Source organism: Mesocricetus auratus, unplaced genomic scaffold (assembly GCF_017639785.1).
Source record: "Mesocricetus auratus isolate SY011 unplaced genomic scaffold, BCM_Maur_2.0 Super-Scaffold_100009, whole genome shotgun sequence".
NCBI classification, from domain to species: Eukaryota; Metazoa; Chordata; class Mammalia; order Rodentia; family Cricetidae; genus Mesocricetus; species Mesocricetus auratus.
Genome location: NW_024429193.1, coordinates 34545744 through 34571622, shown reverse-complemented (window position 1 = coordinate 34571622; position 25879 = coordinate 34545744). Strand labels below are relative to the sequence as shown.

The window sequence follows — 25879 nt, the reverse complement described above, 5'->3', positions numbered from 1 at the left end:
TAAAAAAGCTGAATTATGATTGTGTTCTCCAAAGAGCTCTCTATATAAATCTAATTCAATTTGGAGTGTGTTCTCCAAAGAGCTCTCTATATAAATCTAATTCAATTTGGAGTGTTTTAATTGGTCAAGATTCCCATAATGTCTATTAGAGATGCATGTGTATGTCCATGTCACTGGTGTGGCTTAATCAATGCTATTTCTGAGAACGGAAGAAGATTAAATACATGTTTTATGATGGAAAAGTAAAAAAACATGGCTTGAAGTTGCTTTTAATTTTGTATCACACAGGCCCAGTGTTGCCTGCCATTCGCCTTGCTGGTGGGAATAGCGGGCATGAAGGTCGCGTGGAACTGTACCATGCTGGCCAGTGGGGGACCATCTGTGATGACCAATGGGATGATGCAGACGCAGAAGTCATCTGCAGGCAGCTGGGTCTCAGGTTTGTTTTGTATTGAGTTTGTTTTGTTTTATTTTCCTAATTTTTGATACCATTACTTCCATATACCAAAGAAGGTGCTGTATGTTTGAATTACACATTTCCTTAAACTAATAGAAAAGACCACTTTTAAAAAATCTTTGCACTATTCTGTAAGCTTCCTGAAGAGTATATACATGTATTCTATAGGTCTAATCTAAGAATGTCTATTTATGCACAAAAGAAGTAATTCCTATATAGGGAATGGAATGAAGTGTGTAATAAGAACATCGGGATGAATAGCAACTTCCAATGTCCTTTCACGCTTGCGATTATTCTGGAGTATTATTCTTTTTAACATTAGTTAACAAGACTAAAATTTACCTAGGATTATATGAGATCTTTTACACTACATTTAGTTACTCTACTTAGCACTTTGCCAGAGACCCCTGTGATGAGATTCTCTCAGGAGTATTGTATCATTTTGTTTAGTTAGCCAAATTCTTTGATATTGAGGTAGAATTTGTAACCTTGGGCCAATTAGTCTAAGTTGTTTGGGATTGTTTTATAACTGTCCCACTTTTCAAAACACTATATTTACATTGAAGTACTTTAAAATTTTATCCCTGAAAGCTTTAAGAATAAGAACATTGTCCAATATAGTCAGATTACCACTATCATAGTTAGTCTAATTTCTTATCATATGCAAGTGTTTGTAGTCACTCACACAGCATCTTTGACACATGGTCTGTCCACAAGATAACTCAGTCCAAGGTAATCTAGTACAGCTGGCCCTGAAGTCTTTTAGAACCTATGCCAGTCTCTTGTTTTCATAGCCTAGACTTTCTTAATGGACACACTAGAGACTGTCCCATATTCTGAATTAGTGTCACTTGGTTTGGGTCTTTCATTCTTACAGGTTCTAAAATTGGAAATCAGTCACAAAGCCTTGATTGACTCAATGCTAGTGCTGTGCTTAGGAACCATCATAGGTGATGGGTTATTTATTGTCTTACTCTCCACCAGGAGTCACAGAGTCAAAATGGCTCTTTCTTTTTTAATCCCATAATGGCTAGGCTAAAATTGAACAGTAATGTGACATTTTTAGTTTCCCTGTGTAACTGAATCTAATCTCTGATTTGTAATTCATGTGTGGAAAAGGAACAAGCACAAGAATTTCTAAAACGGTGCGTTTGACCTTGAGTGCTAGCAATATTGTTGGCTAGTATTACTTTCTTTGCGTGCGCCAGTTATGGCTAGTTAGTTCCTTCTAATAAAACTGTAACAAATTGTGGAATTTCCAGATGGAGTCTTTGTTTGATTGGTCTCAGTTTACTAACAGTTTTCTTGTCCATAAAATGTTTCTTTGGGGGGGGGGTTCGAGATAGGGTTTCTCTGTGGCTTTGGAGGCTGTCCTGGAACTACCTACTGTAGACCAGGCTGGTCTCAAATTCACAGAGATCCATCTGTCTCTGCCTCAGGAGTGCTGGGATTAAAGGTATGTGTCACCACCGCCCAGTTTAAAGACATTCTTTTTTTAGATTTTTTAAATTTACTTATTATGTGTATACAGTGTTCTGCTGGCATGTATGCCTGCACACCAGAAGAGGGCACCAGATCTCATTACAGATTGTTGTGAGCTATTATGTGATTGCTGGGAATTGAACTCAGGATCTCTGGAAGAGCAATCAGTGCTCTTAACCTCTGAACCATCTCTTCAGCCCCATAAAATGTTTCTAATTGACAGTATTTAGTTATTTAGTATCCATACAAAATACATTGGCTTTCAGGGTCAATCTAATTAGGGAATGTTAGATTTAAAAGATATTGATCATTAAGAGTAAGCTGGGCATTTGGTAGTGAGATTATCAAACAAATTCCTTTATTGAGAGTTTCTATTTATTTAGAGGTATTTCCAGATTCTGTATTTTCAAAACACTCTAATGCAGTGGTTCTCAACCTTCCTAATGCTGCAACCCTTCAATACAGTTCCTATGTTGTGGTGACCACCCCAACGATACAATTATTTATGTTGCTACTTCATAACTGTAATTTTGCTACTGTTGTGAATTGCAATGTAAATACCTGATATGCAGGATATCTGATGTGTCACCTCTATGGGAGTCACAACCCACAGGTTGAGAACTGCTGTGTAATTTCTATTTACTGAGCTGTCAATTGCCAAATGTTCAGGAAGTGCTAAGTGATTTTTATCTTGACTACGAAGAAATCTATGCCTTTACCCAAAATAGCATTTTAAACACCATGTCAACAGCATATTGACTTTTTATTAATTAATATTTTTAATTTTGGGGGAGTTTAGTACATGAGTACACTACTTACGTCATTTCTACACCTCCTCTTTTGCCACTCTAACCCTTATTGCTCCCCCAATCTCCTTCTCAAGTCTACCTCTTTTAAAATTATTTGTTACATATATACCCTATATGCATATACATACATATGTACACATATGTATTTACAAAATACAACCTGCTGAGTCCATTTAGTGTGGCTCACGTGTATATGTGTTTGGAGATGACCACTTCGGATTGCATAACTGGAGAAAACTGAGTTTTCCTTCCTCAGCAAACACTAATTGCCTGTAGCTCTCCTTCCAGGGGTAGGCCTTACTAGATTTCTCCCATCCACAATGGTATACCAATGGATATTATCATACTGATCTCATTCAGGCAACATATTATTGAGATTTCATGGGTATAGCTTCTCTGTCTAGAAAACGTGATCTCACCACAGGCATCCTGAACCTCTTAATTTTAAAATCTTTCTGCTCTGTCCCCTTCTGTGATGTTCCCTGAGCCTTAGGTATAGGAGTAGTGTTGTAGATATATCAGTTGGGTTTGGGTGCTCTGCATTCTTTCTGTTGTGGATTTCTGTAATTGTCTACATCTACTGTAAAGGGAAGCTGCCTCTACAAGAGGTCAGAGCTACACTTATCTGTAGATAAAGATTCAGAATGTGGTTAGAAATTCTACTGGTTTAGAAAAGTGGCAGTAATAGGTTTTACTCTAGGGTTCATGATCTTGCAAGTCATTTGGCAATTGTCTGGGTTTACATTACCAGATAGGAATTCCCTCTAAATGAGTGGAATAAGACCAATTAGATGGTTCTAAGTTGCCCTCAAGAAATAAGTACCACTATTGCATCATTAGAGATATTTTGCATGCTGGTCACTGCTGTTGTCTGCGATCTTTCCATTTGGGTAGAACTAGGGATTGCTTTTCTCTCTTGTTAGCTTGTATAGCACGTGCATATACTATGAAAGCTAGTCCTCGGGAAGGAGACTTCAAAGTCGGTTCCAGATCAGTTTTCCCACATCCTCCATCAAAAGTGTGTAGTATCTTCAGTAGAAGGGTTTACCTTTAGGTTCTAGGAGGCAACCAAAGGCAATGAAAATAGTCCATATTGTTTTGGGAATCTCTTGGACTCTCCTCTTGATTTCACTATTTACAATAAAGGTTACTTTAAACCACAAGGCAAATTTTATTTTCCAAATATTTCTGCGGATAAAAGCAATGTTTTGTTAGTTAGAAAAATGCACATAAAATTTAAATGACATATGGAATATTAAGGGTACTTCGAGTTATCAAGTGATTGTAAAATTTTATGTTGTAGTATAGCATTCTTTCCTGAAAGACAAAAATGCATTTTCACCTTAAAAATAGTGCCTAAAAAGGCAATGCTGACACGTCTAGAATTTGGGGAGGAGACAGAAGCGCACTCCCTGGGAAGACTATACTAATGTCAAGCACACAGCTAGATTAAGTAAGGAGGTGCTCTCTTTCTTCAGTATAAGCTCATTGCTTTCTTTCTTGATTGAAGACTGACTCCTGACTTTCAAGTGTTCTGTCAGTAAGATCTATCCGCAGCTCTGTCATTCTCATTTTTAAATCCTTTATTTTGAGAAAGAAGCTAACTTACCCTGGCTGCTCTTGAACTCACCTTGTAATCCAGGTGGCTCTTGAACTTGTAATCCTCCTGCCTCAGCCTCCCACATATCTGGGAGGAGTTTTGTAGGCTTCACTCTGTGGTTAGTCGGCCCCTTTTGCTTTGGGGCCTGTTATGGAGAGGAACACCGTGTTAAAACAAGCTCCTTACCTCAGGGCTGGGAGGTGAGAAATAAGAGGGATGAGCCCAATGTCCCAGAGTTCTCTTGATGGCTTCCCCAATGATCTAAGACCTCTCACTAAGTCCCACTGCTTAATGTTTCACAATTAAAAGCTAATGATCTTGTGGCAAGGCAGAAGAGTCCTGGAAAGCCCTAAGCAACAAGCAACCCAGCTTCATAGAGCTTTTCTTGGCACAGTCACCCTGGTGCACTGAATTGAGTTGTCCACATGTCTTTCAGTTGATTTTATAGTTTGCTCACAGTTTGTATTCAAGTGATACTTTGCAACACTTATTCCTCTGTGTTTGCTCATTGACATTCTAAGTACTTTTGAATGAAATTGTTTTCAATAGTCCACACTTGATAATAGACAGCATAGTTGTTTCTTGCTTCATAGTTTTTGTTCTTAAGGAAATTTCATCTCACCTTTCTTTGCTTTGTTGAATTCCCCAAGGGAAACCGTGTCATGCATTGCTGTAGTGCTGGTTGTAATTTCCTTGTGAGATTCTGTCATTCTGACCCTCATATATGAATAGCATTTGTGTATATTGGCATCTGGGAAGCTTTCTAAATGCAAAAGGAATTATTGTACTTAAGATACTTAAATTTGATTAACTCGGTTTGTGGGGATGATGAAGAGGAAAAAGGGACACCTGCAGATGTTATCAAATTAGACAACTTGTAGATCTTCTGTATGTAGTAAAATTCAGGTGGAGCCACTCTCAAGCTCCTTTCTGTGAGCTTAGCACTAAAAGCATTTCCTCCTGGTTTCAGGAACCTTTAAAAGCACAGATTAGCATGACGTCACATTTCATTGTGCTCAAGTTCCGTAATTTGCACAGAAATTTAATTATTTAAATGCATCTTTCCATTAGTTTTGTTTTCCTTAGAGGGAGCTATAAAACTCTCCTATAGAATAATATTAAATTTTAGGATAAAATTGTTACAGTTAGCTGGGCGGTGGTGGTGTATGCCTTTAATCCTGGCACTCAGGAGGCAGGGGCAGGCAGATCTCTGTGAGTTCAAGGCCAGCCTGGTCTACAGAGCGAGTTCCAGGACAGCCTCCAAAGCCACAGAGAAACCCTGCCTCAAAAAAAAATTGTTGCAGTTTAAGTTGCTTTTTACATTCTTTCTTTACTTTTTATTTCCCTGTCAATTAAAAAAACCTTGACTATGTTACAATATTAACAAAAACTTGTAGATATATGGACTGGATTGATCAGAGAGGAAGGTTTATTAACAGATGGGGAGGTTATGCCCACTTGTAGACATGTTCTTGATCGCATCCCATGAGTCTTGAGACTCATGACTCTATCTGAGGAGGATTTTTTTTTCACTATACTCTGTTAAATGGCAGGACAAAAACATAGAGCTGAAAGAAACAGAGAACGAAGAAGAGAAAGAAGATGATAGTGATGGTGTTTTGACTAGACTGTGTTAGTCATGCCATGTGCCATCAACCGAAAACGTCCTAGGAGGCTGTAACACACCTGAGCTTCAGGGTCTGCAGATAGCCCTCATGTAGATACTGTGGGGGGTGCTGGGAAAGCTATTTAACTTGTGAGCCTCCAATTTCTTGTCCATAACATATCATAACATGATGAAGTTGTCAGGGCAGACTAAATAAATATGCGCAATGCACTGACACCAGTGTCAAGCAAATCTTAAGTAGTCATTGCACATTAGGAGTCACAGGTGACAGTGAGGACTGGCAACTAGTATACTGATCATTCAAAATAAGTTTCTATAGCCATAGGTCACAAGTGTTACAAACTGGTATGTGTAGTCAAAGAACAAGACCTTTATAATCTACCTCCCTTGTATGCTTCAGATAGTGGCCACATTTGAGTCTTGAGTTAATCATATGGTGGTGTGCATCTGGCCATTTCTGTAATGTACTTTGATTAGTGAACAGAACACCTTGGATGAGGGTCAGACATCGAATGAACCCAGCGAGTATTCATTAGGAATTGTTGTCACCTAGATCGAATGGCTTCACCAACAAAACAAGCCAGTGCATTACATCAGCATTTTCCATAAGCTTTCTCTGTAGTCAGGGCATGAAAAGAGTGAATGCTTGGAGCTTCAGCATGAAACTAGCAGGCTGGTGTGGAAATGATTTCCATACGGGAAGGACAGAGCACATACAGCTTACTCAATTCATATAGAGGGAAAGACAGCACACAGCTTACTCAATTCACATAGATGGGAAGGACAGAGCACACAGCTTACTCAGCTCACATAGACGGGAAGGACAGAGCACTTACGACTTACTCACTTCACAATAGATGGGAAGGAACGTCATACACAGGAATCAGAGAGAAAGAACAGGAAGTGGGGCCAAGTTATACATGTTAAGGCCAGAGGTGGTAATATACTTTCTCCAGTGAGGCTCCACCTCTTAAAGGTTCCATAACTTCCCCACACAGCATGAGAAATGGAGGATCAAATGTTCCAGTACATGAACGCATGGGACACATCTTTCATTTAAACCACCACAGACCAGATAGCAAATACCTTAGACTTTGTAGCTACTCAGTAGCACCATTGTGACACCAACGCTGCTTTAGGCACAAATATGGTTTGTCTTCAACACAATTTTACTTTTGTATAAGGAAAGTTGGGTTTCAGTTCATTTTACACACCACCAATTATATTATCATTTCAGTCTCTCCCTTCCCACAGATCATTCAGAATTTGGAGCAATCCCTCTTAGTGCAATGACAGCATGGATCGATTAGGTATACAGTTCATAAGTCACCATTTGCTGTCATCTGATCTAGAAGCATTAGCTGGGGTTTCTTCTGTCTTGTCCCAGATCCTTCTAAAAAAGGAGTCACGAATCTCAGGCATAGAGTTCAAAGAAAATTTATTCATAAGTTAGCTCATTTTGACAATACCATTCAGGTTAGAATATCATTTTTTTCCTTTACCTTTGCTCAATAGGCTCTGGTCTTTATTATTTGTTGGGATAGACTACTAAGAGCAGAGAGCAGTGTTGGGGTTCTGAATTTTGAAATATTTTAACTCAGCAAAAGGAAATGCATTTTTCTTTTCCTTGATTCCCTCCATACCCCTTCCTAGAAGCATTCTTCAATCCATCTCTTTGGCACTTTCTGAATTGTATGCATAGCCAATCAGGTCATATTGGTGCATTTGTCTTGATGTTATTTAAAGAGAAGCTTAAGTTTTAAATGTTGTTTTCAACATGACTACTCTTGAGACCTCTGTAATACCTAATAAAACAAATCAAATAAGATCTCTAACCATGAAGTTGCCTGCATACGACTTTATTACCATCACTGGGGTATTGCACCCATTTAGTGAATGTTTTTCTTTTAATATGTTTTTATTAATTCTCAAGACAGTTATAGACTCATGATTAAAGGAAATGGTTCAATATCAATGAAGAATTGAAGATACAAATGTTAAAGTCAAAGGATAAAAGAAAAGGGGGGTTGAAAAGCGGTCTCTAAAGTTGGCCATCATTCAGCCGGTGATGGTCATCTTCACTGAATCTAGGCCTCACTTCTCTGAACTGTAGGAGAAGTTTGTTATGAGTAAATTTGTGGGATGCTGTTTTTGTCAGAAACAGATTTGACTAAATGGTAGGAGTTGAAAATAACGATAACTTCAACAAATTTAAGCACACACTTAATTTGATCTCAACAAAGAGACAAGAGGCAGCCAGCAGAGTCTAGCTTATGGGTCCACTCTCATCAGGACCCCTGGCTCTTTCTTGCCTCCATCTCTGCGCCCTTAGTAGGGGGTTTTTCTGGGCATAGTGCTCGTGCACCCAATCCAGTGCTCCAGAGAGAGGCTGAGGCAGAATGATTGATTACTGTGAGTTTAAGGCTAGTCAAGACTGTCTAGATGGTTTCAGAGGAGTCTGGGCTATGGTTTTCGATCCTACCTCCAAAAACAGTGTGTCCATGGAGGAGACACAATGTGGGCCAGTATAACTTCTCCAGTTCCAGCCATTACCTTCGCTTTATGTGCAATGTGAAGGAGATTGAATGAAGATATTGCCTTTGAATGATTCACTGCTGTTTCTATATAATGCTGCTAAAAACTTAATAATGGTAAAGCTTTATTTTCAGATGATGAAAATCTTCTGCAGACAGATGGTATTGATAATTGTATATCAACATGAATGACTTGATGTGCTTAAACATTGTTAAAATGGTGTTTATGTCATGATATAAACAGCCCTCTAGTAGGATAGGAGGCTTGGAAATGTTTTTCTCTTGGGTAGTCATTACTGTACTTTTTAAAACATTGAGATTAGATTCTTAATGAAGATGGGAGGATAAAGGTTGAGAAATACCAAGCAGTTTTAAAACATGTGTAGTGGTGGACACCGGAAGCAAGACTAAGTCAAGAAACTCACAAATAATGTAGTAGGGAAAGGACTGGGGAGTGGGATTAATCTCTATGTGTTTGTCAGAAGTGAGGAAAAAAGACAGGAGCACCTTTCATTGTGGAATCCAGAATTCATCTGTTTTTGTGTTTGCTCAGTGGCGTTGCCAAAGCATGGCGTCACGCACATTTTGGGGAAGGATCTGGCCCAATCTTGTTGGATGAAGTACGCTGCACTGGCAATGAGCTGTCAATTGAGCAGTGTCCAAAGAGCTCGTGGGGAGAGCATGACTGTGGTCATAAAGAAGATGCTGGAGTGTCTTGTGTCCCTCTGACAGGTAAGGTGTCATTTCCTAAATGTCGTGCCTTTCTGCCGCCCTTGCTTGGTATTGCCACAGCTTCCTTTCTTAATTCAGATATTGTCAAATGAGCAGACAGACAGTGTTCCTAAGCAAAACTCGAGATCAAATCAAACACAATTTTTTATTTCAAAGTATAATTTCTTCACTCCCAGTTATTTCTAAAAGTTTCTCTTTAAAGGCCAACAAAGCTAGGTCAGAAACTATCACTTTTTTAAAAAATTCAATATGCTGTACCCAACAGCCAAAATCAATGTGCAGTGGTACATACCAGGCATTAGATGTCAGTATATTACATCTTTAGTCCATTCAGCTGATAACCAGTCTTTCCCAGGATGTGTTTGTGGCCACTGCAAAACTGTGTTTATGTGATTGCTGACTAAAGGAATAGAGAGGCCAAACTAGCTTTGTAATCAAGTTTTAGACTAATGCACACTGCAGCATGTCTGTCTTATAGATCATGTGTCATAAGAAAGGAGATGTTTTAAATTATTTTTACTTGTATGTGTGTGTGTGTGAAAAGTAAAAGAATTAGTATCTATGGGATTCTGATTCATATATTTTTATTTTTGCTGTTATTTTATTAGCAACACAATGCATTTGTACAAAATAGAAATTTTCAGTTTACAGCAAAGGCGGAGAATTTCATTTCCTTGAGCCACCTTCTTTCAAATGAGGTCATCTTGTTAGTGCTATGATGGGCAGATGGGATGATAGGTGGTACAAGGCGTTGAAGAACACATTTTAAACACTGTATGGTTTTGTGTTAAGAGACTTTTGTTTGCTTCAATGGATACCAGAGATCCATAAAAAGTATTTTCTATTCTCCGATTTCTTGTGTTCCATTGAGAGGTGTTTGAACTGTTTTTGACGGAGTGACTTCTAAATATGTTCCTTTTGGTAATGAAATTTATCATGCTGTTTGCTTCTGGGTTTGTATAATCCTGTGTGTGTAATCACTCACTGATTTAATCAGATTCAAATTTCAGATCTGTATTATCAGTAAAAGAACAAAGGCAAGATGTGTTTTTATCACCCATGGGTGTCCAAGGAATGTCACATGATAAATAAAAGACCCAGAGACAGACATCAAGCTGAAGATCAGAGAAGCAAAGCAGCCAAGCCAGTAGATCTTACCTTTACCCTGCTGAAATGGCAATCCTGTCCCTATGAATCCTCAAAGGCAAATGGCTGTGAATCTTTGTCTTCTCCTCCTCATATTCCTTTCTCTGCCCAGTCATACCCTCCTGTCTCCACCTCCCTAGTGCTGGGATTAAAGGCATGTGATTCCCAGTGCTGAGATCACCTTTGTGTGAGCTGTTTTCTTTTAGCACAAAATTCTGTGTAGTCAGTTTGGCCTTGAACTAACAGAGATTCATCTACTTTTTAATCCTGAGTCCTGGGAGTAAAGGTGTGTACCTGGCCTCTGTGGCTAACTGGTGAGGCTGCTTTGCTATTTTGATCTCCAGTGACTTTAATAAATCATAAACAGTGTATTACCACAGTGGATCTCATCAACAAACTAGATTGTTCTTTACCTGAAGTAGCTTTGCCCTCATTCTTAGCTCTGTATTTTAATGTACTTGAGAATATGAAATACCATCTCTAAGTCACTATGTATTGTTTTGCTATTCCAATGAAAATGATCATTTCTTTTTTTTGAACATCACATAAGTTTAATTCAGATGTAACAGCAACGTTAAAATTGACAAGTTTAACTCTTAACTGCACCAAGTAAATGTAGCCACTCAAGTATCTTAAAAATATTCCCTCTAAGAACTGGGAGTTTTTCTTTTCCACCACACCACACCATGCTTCCCAATACTTCTCTCTTTGGAGACACTTAGGAACTCTTTTCCCCAAGTGAAAATTAATCTTGACAAATTATATATTTCGTAGATTTCTCTACAGATTCTTAACTTTAGAACCTAAATTCAAATAGCATACAGAATAATTTTAACCTATTTACCCCACACCAAAAATGATCTGTCCTGAAAAATGATGGAGATCTTCCAGTTAGCAGGATTACTGTTTTACCACAAAGATTATTTTTTATCATATATTAAAACCAAAGAAAAAACCAAACCAAACAAACCCAAACCAAAAACCACAAACTCAACATGGCTGTTATTTTAGTATTTCTTTCTTTCTTTTTTTTTGTTACTTTAGTATTTCTTGACTCACGGACATATGGACTAGTCCCAATTTCTACCTCTTTCACATCTTCCCCTTATGCAAGTGGATGGAATTATTTAATGCAACTTTGATACAGGACAGTTGACGCTTTACATACAATCCCTTCCTGATATTTGTACTCTATTTCTCCAAACAGAAAATTCATTCTGATGTAATTTCAAAGAACATATTTTTTCTACATTAAATCCTATTGGGGAAATGTCCCATAATTCCAGTCCTGTTAAATCTAAAGAACAGTGATCCCCAATAAGATTTAGTGTAGAAAAAGAAATATGTTCTTTGAAATTACATCAGAAAGCATTTTCTGTTTGGAGAAAAGAGTGCATATATCAGGAAGACTGTTGTATTAATCTTCAGGGAGTGTGCAATGACTTCACATTACTGAGTGGAGTCATAATGTTTGGTTATCAGAGGGAGGCCTAAATGTAGTTATATATCAGGTCAAACAAAGGTGCTTCTTTTCTTTTTCCGTTAAGCTAATTTCCTTTGTGTATATCTCCTTATCACAGATGGGGTCATCAGACTTGCAGGAGGGAAAAGCAGTCATGAAGGTCGCCTGGAGGTATACTATAGGGGAAAGTGGGGGACAGTCTGTGATGACGCCTGGACTGAGATGAACACATTTGTGGCTTGCCGACTGCTGGGATTTAAGTAAGGCTCGTTGGTGTGGGTCACTGAATATCAAAACACATCTTTAAAGTCAGAATTACTGCATAATCCTTACCTGTAATTTCTAAAACTCATATGCATAACATATCAGTTACCTATCTGTGCATTATCTGTCATCTGTCATCATCAACATCTATAGTCTATCATCATTTGCCTGTTATATCAGTAATGCTTATCTATCTACCTACTACCTTACCAATCTATCTACAAATGCAAGTTCAATAAAAAATTTGAACTTAATAACATTTGAAAACATAATCATTAAACTTTTTTGTCCCTTTTCTCATGTTGCCTTTATGTACTATTTTATGTGCCTACAAACATCTCTTTTCTTCAACAAATTGATGCCAAGAGTGACTTCTAGTCCATTCTTTTGTTTATTCAGGCGAGCTTCTGAATGCTTGCTTTTATCATGATGCAGGTTACTACTTCAGGCTATTAGTTTTGACATCATTGTCTAAAATTTCAGCAGTTCCAGTGGGGAATGTTGTGCCGTCACATGGTTCTTTCTTGGAACATGATGATAATCGACACTTTTGTTGGAAAAGAACAGTCTTCTTGTCATGAGATGACCTTTAGAACTAGCCTTTGACCTTGCCCATTTACAATCTGAGTGCCACACTTTGGGAAGTATATATCATGTTACATGTATAATGCATTCCAGAATAAAGACTTAAGTTGGTTGAAGAAGCTGAAAAGGATGCCCTTGAGGTAAATATTCAAATGAAGTCCTTGGCTGCCCCTTCTCTCTTATCTTTCATATTCCTAAGGCATGATTTAAAATATTGGTAAAATTACTTAATTTCAGCTTGAAATACAGCTAATTGCAAATATTCACTAAGTCCTAAAATATATATCTCATTCAAGCTGAGTAAAGCTATGCTTAGGGATATTTTAAAAAGAAAGAAAAGAAAATACTATTCACAACTTCCCTTACTTACACATCACTTGAAATTGTCTTGTGTAATTTTATATCAGTTGTTGTAGTAAAACTGTAATTTTATGGACACCTTGCTTTACTTTCTCAATGGCACAGTGTCACAGTTTGATGTAACTTGATATTCATTAAATAGTCACATCATGACCAAATGAATATTCAGGTTATTTTTCCAGGGTAAAATTATTAGTTTAATAATAAATAATGGGATAATGAAAATGCAAATAAACAAATTCACCAACATTTTTAATTTAGGGGGAATAAATATTCATGAAATTATTAGGTTAAGGTTGTAATATCCAGATATATATGGCTATTATTAGCAAGAACTATTTAGCATGCACGATGTTGTATTAGGTGAGTATGTTACCCTGATAATTTTAGCCTCAGTTTTTACAGATTTAGGGAAATGTGTCTATTGTTTGCAATTTAATTTCACATTTTTCCCTCCTTAATGAAAATAATTAACTGGCAGAAAATATTCCTTTATATTTTGTATACCTTAGTTTCAAAAATGCATGCCGTTTTCTCTCCTGGATAAGTTATCTGTGCATACTGGCACTTAAAATGTCCTCATGCATGTGTTAGCGTGATGAGCGTGTGCCATATTTAAGTTACAGAGGAAGTTCTAAAAGCGATGATTCATTGGGGATGAGAAAGAGTAAACTTGGTGTCTTTGTACAAATGCAGTCTCAAAGCTAACAAAACTTCCTGTTATGTGTTTTATGGTTGAATTAAATGGAGGGCAATCAGAGTAAGGTATTTGCTGGAAGGATGCTTTAAGTCAAAAGTGACAGCAATATTCAATTGAAGTTCATTACTTTTTTGCTAAAATTTGATTAGTTAGAAAAAAAAGTAAAGTAGCCTCAAAATGACTACTTAAAAACTGTGTTGCACCAAGGGATGGTGGTGGCATATGCCTTTAAGGCATATCTCTGTGACCTCAAGGCCATCCTGGTCTACAGAGTAAGTTCCAGGACAGCTACACAAAGAAACCCTGTCTTGAAAACAAAACCAAAAACCAAAACCAAAATAAGACTATGTTGCTTTAGCTTACTAAATAACTCCACAGGTTAGATAGAGCTAGGGATTGCACAGTAGGACTATGAGGAAAATTCATGGCAAATGGAAAAATGTCTTCACGTCTTTAGTGAAGAATTAATAAAAGTATTGACTGAAGGGAGTGATGGGCATACAATTTCTTACTGAGAGTTGAATTTTACAGACTCTAAGAATTGAAGCTACTTGGAAGATGTTTAAGATCAGTGATAATCTGGTTGAGTTTTTAAGGAATGAAAGAAAAACTGAAAGAAGGGTGAAAATAAATGCAGTTATGTAACTGCCAGTTTTTAAATTTGCTATTTCACAGTTTATCATTTATTGCAATACATAATATAATGTAATAGTCAATTGGCACAGTGTCATTTATAAAAATTACACATTAAACTTTTATAACCCTTCAAAAAAAACCCACTGTCATTGTTTTTACTTTGATGAGCCAACACCAAAACTGTAATTCCGGATTGGGTCCTGCTTTTGGGAAGTCACTAAATTCTGATACACTTTCTATCTTGGAGAAGGACTCCAAAAAGCCTGAGGGAAGTGGATAAACTCAGCTCAGCTCAGATAGTTTGAGCAGAGCCCCAAACAAACAATTGTTTTCCCTATGTACTTCAGAGAGTTGATCCATGGCCAGGAATTTGAGGTTTATCTCTTTTGCACGCTCTCTGGCTGGTGGGTTAAACTGTAGACAAAACACAATTACTGGGTAGTTACTCATCAAGTCAACCAAAAGATGTTCAGATGGTTTAAATGCACAGCAAAGCAAGCAGAGTTGGGTCTCCAAGGCAGGAGAAAGGTCAGATTCTTACCCTCTGAAGTCATGAGACTTAATTAGGTTGCTTTTTAATGGTTCTTTGATTCACAGGATGGCAGTTCTGTGAACAGTGTGTATCTCATTGCTGCAGATACGGCAAACAGTCCTCTGTAAGCCATTTTGAAGGCAGCAATGGGCCCATATGGCTGGATGAAGTCAGCTGCTCAGGGAAAGAAGCCAGCTTCATTCAGTGTTCCAGGAGCCAGTGGGGAAGGCATGACTGCAGCCACAGGGAAGATGTGGGCCTCACCTGCTACCCTGACAGTGATGGACACAGGCTTTCTCCAGGTAAGGACAGGACATTGCCCTTGAGGACACAGGCATTCACTCTGCTTCTCCAACCACTGGTCTGGAATGCAAAACATTTCCCACCCCTGCCTGACTTACTGTTTAAAGGTCTGTTTCCCAAGGGGGAAAAAAATAAGCTTTTGAGTTCTCAACTACCATTACATTTCTAATTCTGGATTTGTTTTTCATCACTTAAAAGTCTAAGTTGTTCAATAAGAAAAAAGTTTCCAACCCCACATATCTAATGGCCTAAATTCAGTCCCCAGAATTCACATGATAGAAGGAGAGAACCAACTTACCATATGTTGTCCACTTATCTCCACAAAGAGACTATATAATAACTGGGGTTGAATTGCTGGCTCAGTGGCAAAGAGAACTGTCTACTTCCAGAGGTCTGGGGTTTTATTCCAGCACTCACGTGACAACTTATCACGACATGTAACTCCAGTCTCAGAGAATCCTAGATCCTCTTTTGGCCTCTGCAGACACCAGGCAGGCACAGACATACACACAAGTAAAAACACTCATCTACATAAAAGTAAATTGAATAAAGCAGGATACATGAAATTTTTCTTAAAACTATTGAGATAGATCTTAGAGATTGAATTCTTTGTGGATGTATTCCCTTAATACTAGAACAAAGATTTAAAAATGTAAAATTGAAAACTAAGAATCTTTTTAAAATCCATCAGTTTGCATTTAGTCTTTGGGTAAATCACCATTTTTTTTAACCTTCTTTTGTGAAGAATGCTAAATTTCAGACACACTAATAAGAAATATAAAGTTTCAAATGCTCTGTCTCCCTCTCCAGAAGAAAGATTGCTAGTTGATTTTATATCTGATTTTTTAAAATTGTGTTTTGTAAAGCTTTCGTGATTTAGCATAACTTGGTTTGGGTTTTTCTGATATTTTTAAACCATGACTTAGGTTTTCCTATCAGACTAATGGATGGAGAAAATAAGAAGGAAGGCCGAGTGGAGGTGTTTGTCAACGGCCAGTGGGGAACAATTTGCGATGATGGATGGACTGATAAAGATGCAGCTGTGATCTGCCGGCAGCTTGGCTATAAGTAAGGAAGACATAGTTCTCTGGGATGGTACTTCCTTCATGTCAAATCAGTTTCTTCAGTTAAAAATATCGACAGCACGGTGATTTGGAATTGTAAAGAGTCTGAAAGTAGTCTAATTATATTCAGTTTAGCTTTCCAGGAAATATATGTTATGTAACATCGCAAATACAGTCCAGTTCTGACTATCCATAATGCTGTTGCCCTCAATCACAGGCATCAGTTCACCTTTCCCTGTGATGCAGGCTTCAGCTCTGCATCCTAGTCACTGAACCAGCAGGAGGTCCTTGCTATTCATGGGAGTCAAGCTGTGCCAAGAGCAAAAGAAAAAGATACCTAGCCTCCTGCTCTGACTTCCATGTGAACTTACTGACATGTGCATCTGCACACTCATGTGTATCACTACACACAAAACACACACAGTTATAGCATAGAGGGTTGTGAAATATAAGCTAATATACAAGTCACCTACCTCATAGTAGATAACTATTAATGAGTTATATTTACAAAACACACCCTTATTTATATGCATATCTTAAATATTGATCAATTGAACTAGTTATTTCAGTGTAGAATACATTTTATTCAAAATAGCATTTGTGTTTTATCAAATTTCAATATTTTTGTTATTGAAGTATACTGGTTTACTGTCTTGTTTCTGACCCTTTTGCTGGTCTAGTTATCTTATGGTCAGTGGGTCTATAATTTGTAATATTGACCTGCAGTCTTCTAAATAGGTGGTAAAGGAAGGTAGAGAAGTCTCTAGAGGCAAAGGTGAGTTAGACAGTGTTCGGTTTTAAATGTCCTTTGCTTTGTATTTTAGGGTCTTCAGTTACTTGCTTTGTTTCTCTATTGATTTTGAAATATCTTTTTATCTAAGAGGGTGTGATTAATTTGTGTTCAATTTTCTGTGTAATATTAAATTCCATAAATATATACAACTTATTATATTGATGTTGTGTTTATATTTGTAGCAATGCATTTTCTATTATTTTAACTGAAAAGCACAGACTGAGTAATTCATAAAGATTGAAGTTTGTTTAAGTCACTGTTCTGGAAGGTTGGAAGTTTGAGGAGTCTGACCTAGAGAGAATCTTCTTGATGATGGAGATCATAGGACCCAGTTGTGGTGCAGTTTACTACACCGAGAGAGGGCTAGTCCAGGAGACAGAATCCAAATGCCTTTATAAGGAACTTGTTCAGGAATATAACAATTAGCATGTTCACTACGGGTATACTCAAGTTTGTCCAGGGCTGCAAGGTTGCTTTCCCATGTGACTACACTCAGTAGCAGTGACAGTCTTGAATAGCTAGTGTTTACCTCATCACTAATCCTAAGTGAGATCAAACACATTTCCATTGCTTACTGGCCCTTAATATTTTTTATATAGTAAAACAAGCTAATTAAAATAAAAAAATGTTAAAAAATATTTTTATATAAATTGCAATGTTTTGGCATCTTATTTATTGAAATCATTTTATTTGGGATCTATCTTGCCTTTATCTTTAAGTTTGGGGATTTTTCAAAATTTTGTGTACATTTTGGGAGTTATTTGTATAATGCATGCTTTTTCTCTATTTTAAAAGCATTTATCAATAAATATATTTGTAAATGTTTATTACAAATATGAGCTTTCTGATTTACCTTTTTACTATCCTCAGTGTGGTTTTTAGTAAAGTGGCTTTTTTTTTTTTTTTTTTTTTTGGTTTTTCGAGACAGGGTTTCTCTGTATTGTTTTGGAGGCTGTCCTGGAACTCGCTTTGTAGACCAGGCTGGCCTCGAACTCACAGAAATCCACCTGCCTCTAAAGTGGAATTCTTAATTTAAATTGTTAAGCTTATCAGTCTTTTTATTTTATTCAAATCTTTGCTTAATACTTTTTTTTCTAACTTGATTTGTTAAGGGTAGTTTTCCTGATTCTAACTTTAATGATTTTTCCTTTCACAACTGTGTTCAGTAAATTCAGTTGAACATGGAGTTTTTAATTATCTTCATTAATGAAATTTTTTTGGATTTGTATATCTTCAGAAAGTAATGTTAAAAAAACAAAAAGGAAACATTCCAAATAATCCTGTCTTCCATGATTCCAAGTTTTTTCTGCAGTAAGAATTGTACCTATTGCTTCAAAAGGAGGTGAAAAATTAGTCTTTATGTCTCTGGTAATTATTTAATCTTATATTTTTCTTGGTAATGTGATATTAAAAGACTGAAACTTTGGGGGTGACTTTATTTTTGACATTATGTGTGACTTTCTAAGTAGAAGCTAGATTAGAAGCAGATGATTCCATAAAGTGTCTGTGGAGTACACCAATGAAGAATGTTAAATATATTGACCATCACAACAAGTAATTTTTCAGTTTGTGCACATACTGATTTTAATATTCAGATCTAAGGAAGAGTTAAGGTGGAGTGTGCTGAAATCTGTCAGATGCTTGTCTGGCTGCCCTCCACATCTGAAGAATGCTCTGTTTCTAGGGGTGCTGCCAGAGCAAGGACCATGGCTTATTTTGGGGAAGGAAAGGGACCCATCCACATGGACAATGTGAAGTGCACAGGAAATGAAAAGTCCTTGGCTGACTGTGTCAAACAAGATATCGGAAGGCACAACTGCCGCCACAGTGAAGACGCAGGAGTCATCTGTGACTATTATGAGAAGAAAGCATCGAGTAATAGTCATAAAGGTACATCACTTCTGGGCCACTGCGCAAGTTGAGAATTACTAATTCCCCTCACTGTAGCAGGACTTTGTTAACAAGATCCTAGTGCAAAAGGAGTGCCCATAGCCCCTTGGTGTTTGTGTTCATGTTTAGAGCTGCTGGTGATTGGCGTATGTGTCTTCATAAGGCTTAAGGAGAGGGAGTGGGCTTCCAGAACCTTGCCATCTCTGAGATCAACTCCTTGTACAGTCTCTGAGATCAACTCCTTGTACAGTCTCAGCTTGTGATTGTCCTTAAAGACTCAGGACTGAGATCATTCTTATTGTTACTATTTTAAATAGTGGAGATAGCTTTTAAGATACATTTGTTTTGATGTTTTGAGGCAGAGTCTCACTCATGTTCAGACTCATTTGCAACTCAAGATCACAAAGATCCTCCTGCCTCAGCCTCCTTGAGTGCAGGGATTACAGTCATGAGACACCACACCCAACTAAAGTCAATTTTTAAAAGATCATTTTTCTTTGGTAGATTTTATTCCCTAAAATTTTAAAATTGAAGGAAATTGAGAATACAGTATAATATTGGCATAGTAAGTAGTTCTTCTTCCATACCTAGAATTCTCGAAAGTTCTTTGTGTAATGAGCATTCTTCCCGCCAGCCTGGTCCCAGAGTTGCATCAACCCCAAATAACACACAGAGACTCTATTAGTTACAATGCTGTCAGCCAATGTCCAGGGCTTCTCATTGGCTAGTTCTGTCTTAAGCATTAACCCATGACTACTAATATATATTTCTATAAGGATTTACCTTTCTGAGGATGGCATCCTGGTGCATCCTCTCTTCCACAGGATCACATGGCAACACCTATTCTTGACTACATTTCCCAGAATCCTCTTCCACTCTTAGTCCCACCTATCTTGCATCCTTATTGGCCAAGAGTGATTTATTAATAAATCAGTAGGACAACATATTCACAGAAGGACTTCTCCCATTAGCTTTGTATGTTCAAATTGTATGAAATAATAAATACCGATTTAAAAAAAAGAGAGAATTAGCTTTTCTGAGAAATCCTTGGTCATCCTTTATAAAAAGAACAAGCATTTCTGATCTGAACATGCATGCACACTTTTGCTTCTTTCACACATCCTCTCTCTAATTGATGTTAAGGTAACACAAGGGCAGAATTGGATGGTGCTGACACAGCTCTGAGATTCTGAGGAGTTTCTAGCTGTGATAGCAACACTCAGAGGCCTGTTTTTACTAAAGACAACTTGTTTCCCTAAATACATCTTTCCCTAAAAGCAGCCTAATTTGTTAAATTCCTTTCAATAAATAAAATTCTACTTATAAATTGACTATAAAATTTATGAATAAATATATAACATAAACCATACTTATATAACTATAAATATATAATTACATATAATATGTATATATACTGTATATATTATGTCAAATTCCTATAGCAGTTGAAAAATATAAAACTGAATGTGTAAACACATTTCACATTTTATTTTGATGCTTTTCCATGGCAGGCAGTACCTCCATCCCTCAATGAAAATGTTTCATCTCTAGCTCCCTGACAGAATTTGGCTCATTATCTTCTTGCTTCCTGATGCAGTTCAGAACCTGGTGACTTTCATAAGACAATTAGGCACAAGTGATTGATGGCTGGTCATCTGACAGGACACTCTTACAAAGGAATGCGATCTTGCTTCTCATTTCTTTACATCCGTGTACAGCTTAAAATTGATTTTGTTTCTTAAAGTCAGAATGATGGGCACTTTAGGTTTTCTTACTTACTGTTGGAAAAATACTTTTCTTGGCATCAGATATGCTCGCTGGCCCAGTGTGGAACATTATTGCAAAGTTTTTCTCATATTGTAAATTGCAGTGCTATCTGTAAGATTCATATCCAAAGTGATGAAGGATCAGGTTTTGATGGCAGGTCCCTAAGGTTATTTGGCAAGTTAATCATCCTGGTACACATTGCTGCACCTCTTTCTTTGCCAAATATTACTGCTAGCTCTCTGGACGATCCCCTTGCCTTGGAACCATTAGCACTGATTTGGTCTTCATGTTCTTGGCACAGTTCCCACCCTCCTTATACAGAGAGAAAAATAACAAAACAAAAAATACATGTATATATACTATGTACTTCATGTTTTTACTGTATTTATATGCTTATAAATAAACAGTATATACATTTATGTACATATAGAAAACTAATCCTACATAAATTCTTTGTAAAATTACTTTAAAATTTGGTCATGCTTTATGTATTTTCTTTTGTATACATTTGCCACTTTCTCACATATTTAATTGAATTCTTGTGTATTTAGGACAGAAATATTACCTTGGGAAGGATAATCAGGTTTGTTGTGGCAACCCATGAAATCCTTCGGAGCCTAATGATTGGAAACTTCATAAGTTTCTGATCTACTTGCATAAGACTATTGTTAGGTTAAAATATAACTCTTATTTTATTGCAAGAAAAAATGGTACAATTTTCTGAGAAAATTTAAGTAGAGAAGGAAGAACTGGGGACAGGTGATAGATATTAGTAACTCCTTTGTCCTTTTAGAGATGTTCTCTTCTGGATGTGGACTGAGATTATTGCATCGTCGACAGAAACGGATCATTGGTGGGAACAATTCTTTAAGGTAGAAAAAGGTTTTTCAAGCAGATTTTGATATTACACCAGACCAGGATTCCCTTTTATTATGCATGGGGTTTGTTTTATCATTTTATAAATTAAGTAAAGATTGCACTGACAGTTTCCCTGCCTTGTGTGTGTGTGTGTGTGTGTGTGTGTGTGTGTGTGTGTGTGTGAATTCACAGGTGCCAAGGCATGAATGAGGTTATTTGTTTCTTAGTGATTTTTAAAATGAAATTTTAATTCTAATTCACTGATGGGAGCCAGTACAGCTTTAGGCTACCCTGAATAAGCTATATATATGGCATAAAGCAAGTAGAGAAATTATACTGGACCCATGGATAACAAAGAGGACAACTGGCTTCCAAGAGGCTTGGAGATGAGAGGGATGTATAGAGATGCCTGTCAACAAATTTTCAGAGTTGCTGATATCTATGGTCTCCACGTAGGAAGGGCCTAATGGCTTCACTATGCTTTGAGTTCTTCCCTCCACCTGCGTCAAAGTCATTGTTTAACCCGATGCTTTTCTTTCCTTTTCTCCTCTCTTGAATGTGTGGCTTGACTTCTAGGGGTGCTTGGCCTTGGCAGGCTTCCCTTCGGCTGAAGTCGTCCCATGGAGATGGCAGGCTGCTGTGCGGAGCAACCCTTCTGAGTAGCTGCTGGGTCCTGACAGCGGCTCACTGTTTCAAAAGGTGTGTGTCCCTCCTTCCAAGCAATCCACTCCCCTCTAGCTCACTCCATGCTAGGTGGCACAGAGGGTGTCGTTACTGGACAGGTATGCCTTCTCTGTTTGCCCTGGGGTGCTGTGAACATAAGGTCAGTGATGCAAGGAAAAACAGCAGTGCGGTCTCAGGAGACAACTTGATGTACTCTGTCTAAAACCAAGTCTGGAACGAGGGAGAAGGGAAGGGAGGTTTGGGGGGAGGAAACAGATATGGAAGGTGGTGGTTTCCTAAGTGTTTATCTAAGATATGTGGGTGTGGACACACTTCCCTGTACTTTGGAGACTGAGGTAGGAAAAGCATTGAGTTTGAGGCTAGTGTGGGATGAACACCAAGTTTATCTCGAACTAACAAGAAAGCAAACAAACAACACAATAAGCAAACAAAAATATATCTGATTAAAATTCATATCCTTGTGGAAGTAAAATTCAGGTATGTTATTTGGTTACCAATTCTAGGGAAGAATGATGTAGCCTGAGTGTTTTTAATGGTTCTATATTCTTGATGATTTGTGTATTAAGTTTCTCTGTACCTTTTGGAAAGCCACATTACATCTCCTTTATTCTTATTCTTTATGGAACATAGTCCTACTCTGACAAGTTTCCTCTTGTCCTAGACATTTTATCAGTCTATTCTGAGCTCTTCCCAGCTGCTTGAGCAGGTCGCACTAGAAGGTCACTGTCCAGTTCCAAGACTGTCCTTGCACTGCCTCTCTTGCCTTCCCTGTGTACCGTTTATTCACAGGCTGTGGTAGATACACAATTCTTTACATTAAATTTGACATTTAAAAATGTATACCAACATTTGACAAAATGTTGAAAATTGCTGAAGCATGGTGACGAACATAAGAAATCGTGGTATACTGTTTTAACTTTGTACATTGCAAAAATTGTCCTAATTAAGAGTTGAAAAAGTGCTGGGCATTGGTGGCACACGCCTTTAATCCCAGCACTCCAGAGGCAGAGGCAGGCGGATCTCTGTGAGTTCGAGGCCAGCTTGGTCTACAAAGCGAGTTCCAGGACAGCCTCCAAAACAATACAGATAAACCCTGTCTGGAAAAACAAAAAACAAAACAAAACAAAAAAAGAGTTTAAAAAGTATGAATGCCATATGGTTGAAGAATTCTTCCAAGCAAAACATTCTTTGTCTCTTTTACACAATATTGTATAACGCATTTATACTTTACTGTGTATTCATTGTCTGTGCAGATTCATTTTAACTAACATATGAACTGCCACTTCTTTTTTAGAACTTTAAATTTATTTATTTTCCTACTAATAGGTAGTTAGTTATTTCTATTCTTCCAAAACTACAGAATAGTGCTGTGTAGACATCTATATAGTGTTTTTTGGGTGTTTTAATATAATAATGTCTTCCGTCATTCATATTTGTCTTAGAGTTTCTATTACTGTGAAGAGACACCATGACCACAGCAACTCTTATGAAGGAAAAACATTTCATTGGGGTGGCTTATATTTTCAGAAGTTTAGTCCATTATCATCATGGTGTGACATGGTGTCATGCAGGCAGACATGGTGCTGGAGCAGGAGCTGAAAGTCCTTACATTTTGACTCACAGGCAACAGGAAATGGTCCCACTATCACACCGAGTGAAGCTTGAGCATAGAAGACCTCAAAGCCCACCCCACAGTGACACACTTCCTCTAACAAGGCCATATCTACTCCAATAAGGCCACACCTCCTAATAGTGCCTCTCCCTTTGGGGCTATTTACTTTCAAACCACCACAATATCCTTTGCGTATTTCATATATCATTGTCTTTTTGTAGTAAATTTTATTTTTTCATGTGTTTTACATACAGAACCTTTGTTGTTATATACCACAAATACCTCTTCCTGGTATGGGTCACACTCTTTTATTGTTTATGATTCCTTTCCTGTCTGATTCCTTTTGTTTGGTAATGTAGGGTCTTATGTAGCCAAGGATGGCCTCAAACTCACTAAGTAGACAAGGATGGCCTTCATCTTTTGGTCTTCCCTCCACTTCCCAGTTGCTGGGATTATATGTGTGCTCACCATAGTTTTATGCAGTACTGGAGAGCTTGGAGATCTAGCCCAGGGCTCTGTGTGCTCTCTGTAGGCACTTGATCTTCTGAGCTACATCTCCAGTCCTGTTGATGGTTCTTCTTAATTTGTAAGAAGCTTTGTGCATCTTATCAAACATCTTTCCCATGCACACACCTTTAATCGGAGCACTCAGAAAGGCAGAAGGGGGAAGATCTCTGAGTTCTAAGCTGACCTAGGGTAGACTGGGCATTCTAGGCCAGCAAAAACTATATAGCAAGATCCTGTCTCAACAAGACATTTTCCCTAGTTCCATATAATAATCACATTGTCTTGCTTTTCCCTTAAAATATTGAAAGGTTTTTGCTTACAGTTTATTCATATGCCTGGCATATAGTATGAGGAAGGGGCCTGGTTCTTCACTCTTCTTTGTAGATGCTTTCCCTGCTTTTCTGTCCTGAATGTGTCCATTTTACCTACTGACTTATGTTAGCAACGTCACACACTGAATTCTTAATGTCTCCTGTCTGTTTCATAATTATTTGTGCAGTTGGATTCCATGTTCAAGGTGCTTCACAGACAGAAATCCACATTCATATGCTTGCTATGTTGGGTCTATAAGAAATAGAACTAAGTCTGAAAATTCACCTAAATGCAAGCTGAGTTAAGACATTTCTGTGGCTGAAAGCCAGAAGGTCCTGGATAGATATTCTACCTACACTAAGAGACCACGGATGCCAGCCCAGACTACTATACCCGGCAAAGCTCTCAATCACTATAGACGGAGAAAACAAGATATTCCATGACAAAACTAGATTCAAGCAATATGTGTCCACTAACCCAGCCCTACAGAAAATTTTGGAAGGAAACTCCAGCCCAAGGAAGCTAACTACAACCAGAAAAACATAAGCATTAGAGAATCTCTCTCTACCAACAGCCAAAGGAACAAAGGGGTGAAATTCCACACATAATTCCACCAACAACAACCATCGCAAATCGAAGAAGGATGAGCAATCATTGGTCATTAATATCCCTCAATATTAATGGCCTTAACTCACCCATAAAAAGACACAGACTAGCAGATTGGATTCGAAGACAGAACCCTTCCTTCTGCTGCATACAGGAAACACACCTCACCCTTAAAGACAGACATTACCTGAGAATTAAAGGTTGGGAAAAAATTTTTCAATCGAATGGACCCAAGAAACAAGCCGGGGTAGCAATCCTAATATCTAACAAACTAGACTTTAAAATAAAATCAATCAAAAGAGATGAAGGAGGTCATTACATACTCATCACAGGTGAAACCCACCAAGAGGAAGTGTCTATTCTGAACATCTATGCCCCAAATACAAAGGCATCCACATTTGTTAAAAAACATTATTAGAACTTAAATCTCATCTAAAGCCCCACACAGTTATAGTGGGAGATTTCAACACACCACTCTCACCACTAGACAGGAATACCAAACAGAAACTCAACAAAGAAGCAAAAGGGCTAATAGAAGTAATGACCCAACTGGGATT

The 25879-nt window shown here is 37.7% G+C and overlaps 1 protein-coding gene across 1 annotated transcript in view; it reads left to right on the top strand.

Annotated features, from left to right (window-relative positions):
* The window catches only part of Prss12 (serine protease 12), a 53579-nt gene that overhangs the window by 14885 nt on the left and 12815 nt on the right, over positions 1-25879 (top strand). Inside the window, exons 2-9 of the mRNA XM_040751912.1 lie at positions 289-439; positions 9063-9241; positions 11968-12109; positions 15032-15228; positions 16156-16297; positions 18771-18976; positions 21537-21615; positions 22178-22300. Coding sequence (XP_040607846.1) covers positions 289-439; positions 9063-9241; positions 11968-12109; positions 15032-15228; positions 16156-16297; positions 18771-18976; positions 21537-21615; positions 22178-22300 — 1219 coding nt within the window. The remainder of the gene's footprint in view (positions 1-288; positions 440-9062; positions 9242-11967; positions 12110-15031; positions 15229-16155; positions 16298-18770; positions 18977-21536; positions 21616-22177; positions 22301-25879) is intronic.